The sequence below is a fragment of the Lampetra fluviatilis genome, chromosome 26 (assembly GCF_964198595.1).
Source record: "Lampetra fluviatilis chromosome 26, kcLamFluv1.1, whole genome shotgun sequence".
In the NCBI taxonomy this organism is placed as follows: Eukaryota; Metazoa; Chordata; class Hyperoartia; order Petromyzontiformes; family Petromyzontidae; genus Lampetra; species Lampetra fluviatilis.
The window spans coordinates 10,884,223-10,889,664 of record NC_136300.1 but is presented as its reverse complement, the minus strand read 5'-3'; the positions used below and the strand labels follow the sequence as shown (position 1 = coordinate 10,889,664).

The following is a 5,442-nucleotide window of genomic DNA, read 5'->3' as shown; positions in this document are numbered from 1 at the left end:
CACCGCATTCAGTATGCACTGCTGTTGTGAAACAATGTACCACCACAGTATGCACTGCTGTTATCATAGTAGGTACCTTGTGGATTGCAGATGCACAGATTAATATGATAGCGCATGAATGAATGAGTGTACAGCTGGACAGCAAATGAATGAACAAGATTCTTTATCGCCATTGAAAATAAATTAACATTGTAATCAATCACCCTATACGCCTGCTGAACCAACGTATCCTACAGCAGCATATACATTACCTGGGTGTTTGTTTCTTATGTATGATCGGAATGCGTTCTACGCACGATCCATATGTGATATCAAACAAGATATTTGCCTGCTTTCCGAATGATCTGCACGTGTTTCACGCATGATGTTTATGTTTCACACGCGTTCTGTGTGGGTGGCCGGGACCATCCTCGGCCGCCTTTGTCTCTTGAGTTGCGATGTGTACACATTGCACCGGATACTCATTTAAAGCCGACCTCTGGAGATCCAGGACTGGTTAAGATTATCGACACTGATGATGGTGGCCGTAAGCGGGAATCGGTACATTGGATTCATCATAACGCAGCTTTCTAAACCCACACGCTCACAGACAGGACTGCAACTCATCCACCTCGCGCATCTGTGCCAGGAACTTCCAATCGCGGAGCGACGCGCGAATGAAGCGACCCGACTTCCCATCGGGACATGATGGCTGGCAGGCGGTTGAAGCTATCCCGCAGGAAGCGAGCTCAGGTAACGCTCACCTGAGCGTCGCGAAGCATGCCCCGCAGGTGGTATCACGTGGACGATGCATGTGCGTCCACGTCATGGCCCTTTCACGAGTCTGCTGCTGTATGGGGACCTCCCCACCATACTTCACCACGCTGGTCGGTGCGGGTTGGTTGCAGGCGTGGGAAGCGGCACTATGCAAGGGTTCATGTTGCTGTACTGCCCCTTTGCTGACCACGTGGCAATTTCCAGATTCATTCAGCAAGTGCGCAATCGCCGGGCCATGCGACAGCGCCCCCGTTTGCCACGTGCAGCTCTCGTAGATGATGACAACAAACACGCATCCTGCTTTACGAAGCCTGACAGTGGTCATGATGATGGTGGTTCTTGTGGTACCTCCCCATCAGATAAACAAAAATTTAATATTTTTTTTATTTTACCCGGTAAAGCTCAATGAGCTATATAGGTGTTTCTCAGAAGCTACCTGGCTATCACAAATGATACCTCAACGAAGTGGCTTATCACGTGGATATGTATTGCAGCCTCGATATCACAGCCAAATACAAACCCTCTGAGGGTAACCATGAGCCCGGGCAGCAGGGGGGAAGTGGGCAGATGGTCAGGGGCCAAGGAGCAAGGGGAGGATGGAGCAGGGCAGCGGGGAGTGGGTCAGTGGCGCGGAATGTTCGAGTGATGCAAATGTTGACTGAATTTTATTGAAAACAACTAGAACAATATACCAGTGTGCGTTGATCGATGATGTTGATTATTATGTTTAACGATAATTATATTGAGATTAGGATATGCAGGAGATAGTGATAGTAATGCTAATGTCTTTACGCATGGTGATGGTAGGGAACTATCAATCTGGTGATGGCTGGGGAAGTTGCAGATAGTGATGATAGTGCTCCTGTTAAGTGGTGGTACTTCAGATGATGATTACGATGCTGTGACTATTGCTGTAGCTGCTGAAATAATAATGATGCTGCATCTGCTGCTGACGATGATGCCAGTCCCTACCCACCCTCGTCCACCCCCGCAGGCTCCGAGGAGGAGCGTCGTGTGGTGGTGTAAGCACTCAGCCTGCTGAAGCACGGGAGTGCAGAGAGGCGACCCCATGAGGTTTAGACAGGAGGGACAGGGTCCTCCCGGGGGGACAACACGAGTGGCGCCGGGGGTCCTGGCGGGGTCGAGAGGGCAGAAGACGCAGCGGATTTCGGCAGGGCTCTGGATGTATGCTCCATTGTAAACTCCGATAGCCACCTGATTGTATCCCCCGGCGGGGACCCGATTGGGGCACCAACGGGCAGGGACCCGGGTGGGGACCCACCACCCCCCGAGGTGACTCTGACAGTGCGGATTCATGAGGAGACTGCGCTGGGCCGGGAGTTAACAGCCGAGGTGCGCGTGGCGAGAAGAAGCACGCGACCCCGCGTGAGCGTGCAGGCCATGAGGCCACGTACACGGGCACCAACCTGGGTGGGTTCGAGGAGGAGGCTCCTCCTGGAGCTGGGACCGCACGAGGGTGAGACGGAAGGAGGGAGATGGGGAGGGAGAGAATGAGGGCAATTATATGAATATTATAGTTACGTGCACTTGTGTGCATGCGTGTATGTGAGCGGTAGTGTAGTGGTTAGCGCTCTGCTACGAACCCGGGGACCCAAGTTCTATTCCCGCTCATGGCCAACACCAGTGGCGATTTTCTAAACCGGTCCTGGGCCTCTTCCCCTAGGTCTACGCAGCCTCAAATGACTGCTGGGTGCAGTGTGTAAACATCGCCACTGGACGGACAAAAGCAGTCGTGCGTGGTACTGGCCACCCACCACATCGTGTACTGTCCCGGCCTTCATAGATGTTTGCTAACAACACTTGCCCCAACAGTCTGTTTGAAGGCTCTACGAGGGGACCTTTGTCTTTGTTGTCCGGCGCAGAGCGGCGCGTGCTGGTGCGTGTGCCCGCGAGCGAGTACCTGCACCTGGCCGTGGACCACTTCGCGCTCGTGCTGGTGGTGTGCGCGCGCGTGCTCTACACGGGCGCCGAGGTCGCGCGCGTGACCCGTGACCCGTGTGCGCTCCCCACGCTTGCACGTGAGTGGCACACTACAGCAGCATAAACAATAACAACAACAGCAGCAACAACTATACTTCTCAAAATTTATTTTGGGTGTCATAAATCCTCCTCCACCCGACACAGTGGTGCGATGGTAGATGGTGGTGTGTTTATAATGGCATGATGATGGTATAATTTTTGATGATGCTGTGATGTTAGATGTATGTTGAACTTATTTCGCAATGTATGTAGACACCAGTGCTTAACGGAGGTGTTTTTGCCATGGCATGATGGTTTAATGATGGTGTGATGATGATGGCATGATAATGGTGTGGTGGTAATTGATGGTGTGATGATGATAATGATGATGCCATGTTAAATGAAAGTGAGATCATGATGATGGTGGTGATGTGATTGTCGAAGCTTTGTTTGTGATGGTGTGATAATGGTGCAGTGGTAGATGGTGTGATATCCCCCACAGGTGATGGAGGGGACCCACGTGGGTCGCGATCTCATCTCCGAGCTCTGCTTCACGAACCCCGTGGCACGCGCCCTGCACCACGTGTGCGTCCGCGTGGAGGGAGCCGGCGTGCATGCGCCGGGCAACATACTCGTCGGGTATGGTGCCGTCATCACAAGTTCACGATCATAACAAGATCAAATATATAATAGACAATGTTTCGGGCAACTGCCCTTGTTTATAGCACACGTGTTATCGATTGAACCAAACACATGTGCTATGACGACGGATCATCGCCCGAAACGTCCGTTATTATATAATTTTCCTTTTAAAACGAGGATGTTATTGACGATGGAGAGTTTTAATATTTGCGTGTGTATGCACCACTGCTTACACAATCTCACAATACTGTCCATGTGTTTAGTGACATACCTGATGCTCGCGCTGCTGCTGATGATGATGATGACACGTGCCCATATGTGTCTTTCGCTTCTAGATTTGAAGCTTTCGTGACTGCAATGATTCATATTCTTAGGTTTTTTTCGGTAAAGTCACGTAGGTAAAAACATAAAAAAGTAAAATAAAATAAAAATAAAAATCACGACGTTTCGGAGGCAACACAAGCTTCCGTCTTCAGGTGGTACCGTCACAGCCACGACAGCTGTATCAAGTAAATGAGAGATTGGAGGAGTTACCACTGCGTTTATATAATGGTTGGAGAAGGTGGTGGGGCAAGGGCCGCATACTTATTATTAATATGGTAAGGTGAGGTTTGAGACTAAGAATAGACTGCATAACAAAGGCTGAGCCTTTGTTATGGAGAGGTGCGGTTTGTAACTCAACCTGTAACAAGAAGACCACCACTAAACATGGTTAAACAGTAATGGTTGTCTGTCAAATAAGATTGGCAAATAAGTGTAGTTAAATCTTTTTTGCATGGTTAATCACATCTGAGTAATCATTGGAAATATGTGATTAACCATGCAAAAAAAAAGATAACAAAGGCTCAGCCTTTGTTATGCAGTCTATTCTTAGTCTCAAACCTGACCTTACCATATTAATAATAAGTATGCGGCCCTTGCCCCACCACCTTCTCCAACCATTATATAAACGCAGTGGTAACTCCTGCAATCTCTCATTTACTTGATACAGCTGTCGTGGCTGTGACGGTACCACCTGAAGACGGAAGCTTGTGTTGCCTCCGAAACGTCGTGATTTTTATTTTTATTTTATTTTACTTTTTAATGTTTTTACCTACGTGACTTTACCGAAAAAACCTAAGAATATGTCTTTTGCTTCACGATAGTGTAGCGGTGAGCGTGATTCGTTATGCACCCGCGACCCAGTTCTGGGCCTCCCCTAGGTCGATTCAGCCTCAAATGACTATCTGGTGCGGTGTGTACAAGCTTCAGTACTGGGGGTACAATAGGCGGTCAGACGTTGTGCTGCCCACACCACCCGCTCATGTGCCTGTCCCAGCCTTAACAGGTGCTCACAGTGCTTGCCCCAACAGTTTGCTGTAGGCTATACAGGGGACCTTTGTCTTTATGTGTCTGTCTCGGCGCAGGGACGTGGAGGGGCACGGCCGCATGCGCGTGGTTCCCAAGCGCCGCGGGGAGCTCACGCTGATCGCGAGCCTCGACTGCACGGAGCTGCCGCAGGTGCACGGGGGAGCCACCTTCCAGTGCGAGCCCTGAGACTTCAGCATCACCACCATCATCAACATCATGAGTCAACCACCATCATCAGCATCGAGAGTGGTACCACCATGATCGTGATCGAGTGAGCTATCATGAACGTGTTCATCATCATCATCAAGGTCGCACTCATTACACACAAAGTGCTTGCCACATATATATCACAAATTCCTTGCTGATCTCGTCAAGGAGCATCATGAGAACTCCGGTCATCCTCGCAGTGGCTTTTGGATAGCCATCAAACAAAGACGGTCACTGCATCGCGCACTTTCAGATGCGCTTGTGTGGCCATCTGGAGCACTCTTTCTTCCGATATTAGGAAGCCGCTGAAGCTATGCACTGTTAAATGTAGATTGAACAGTCATTTATTTAGAAATGCGTTTTGTGTTTCATTTGTTGTCCTTCCCCGCACCTTCGACTAGCGCGGTTGGCTGTGCACGGTGCGAAATAAGTTCAACGTACATGTCAATCACCACGATCGTGTTCATCATCATAAGATGATCATTATCAGATTCATCAAATCGAATG

General features: G+C 49.7%; 1 protein-coding gene across 2 annotated transcripts; it reads left to right on the top strand.

Annotated features, from left to right (window-relative positions):
• Window positions 1-632: 632 nt before the first annotated feature.
• Window positions 633-4,916, top strand: LOC144942208 (protein-glutamine gamma-glutamyltransferase K-like). Of its 2 annotated transcripts, XM_078868964.1 has the most exons (4): window positions 633-732; window positions 2,640-2,795; window positions 3,239-3,375; window positions 4,785-4,916. In XM_078868964.1, exons 3-4 carry the CDS (start codon window positions 3,242-3,244, stop codon window positions 4,912-4,914), a joined length of 264 nt encoding a protein of 87 aa, XP_078725090.1. In that variant the 5' UTR covers window positions 633-732; window positions 2,640-2,795; window positions 3,239-3,241; the 3' UTR covers window positions 4,915-4,916. The 2 variants fall into 2 exon arrangements, with proteins under 2 accessions (XP_078725090.1, XP_078725091.1); XM_078868965.1 differs by lacking the exon at window positions 633-732 and having other exon boundaries at window positions 2,622-2,795.
• The last annotated feature ends 526 nt before the right edge of the window (window positions 4,917-5,442 follow it).

What these genes read in the sequence shown, in the direction of transcription:
- LOC144942208 (XM_078868964.1), top strand. Translation starts at nt 3,242, where the DNA reads ATGGAGGGGACCCACGTGGGTCGCGATCTCATCTCCGAGCTCTGCTTC. An exon ending in CCGGGCAACATACTCGTCGG is followed by an intron (nt 3,376 to 4,784) that starts GTATGGTGCCGT and finishes GTCTCGGCGCAG; the next exon opens with GGACGTGGAGGGGCACGGCC.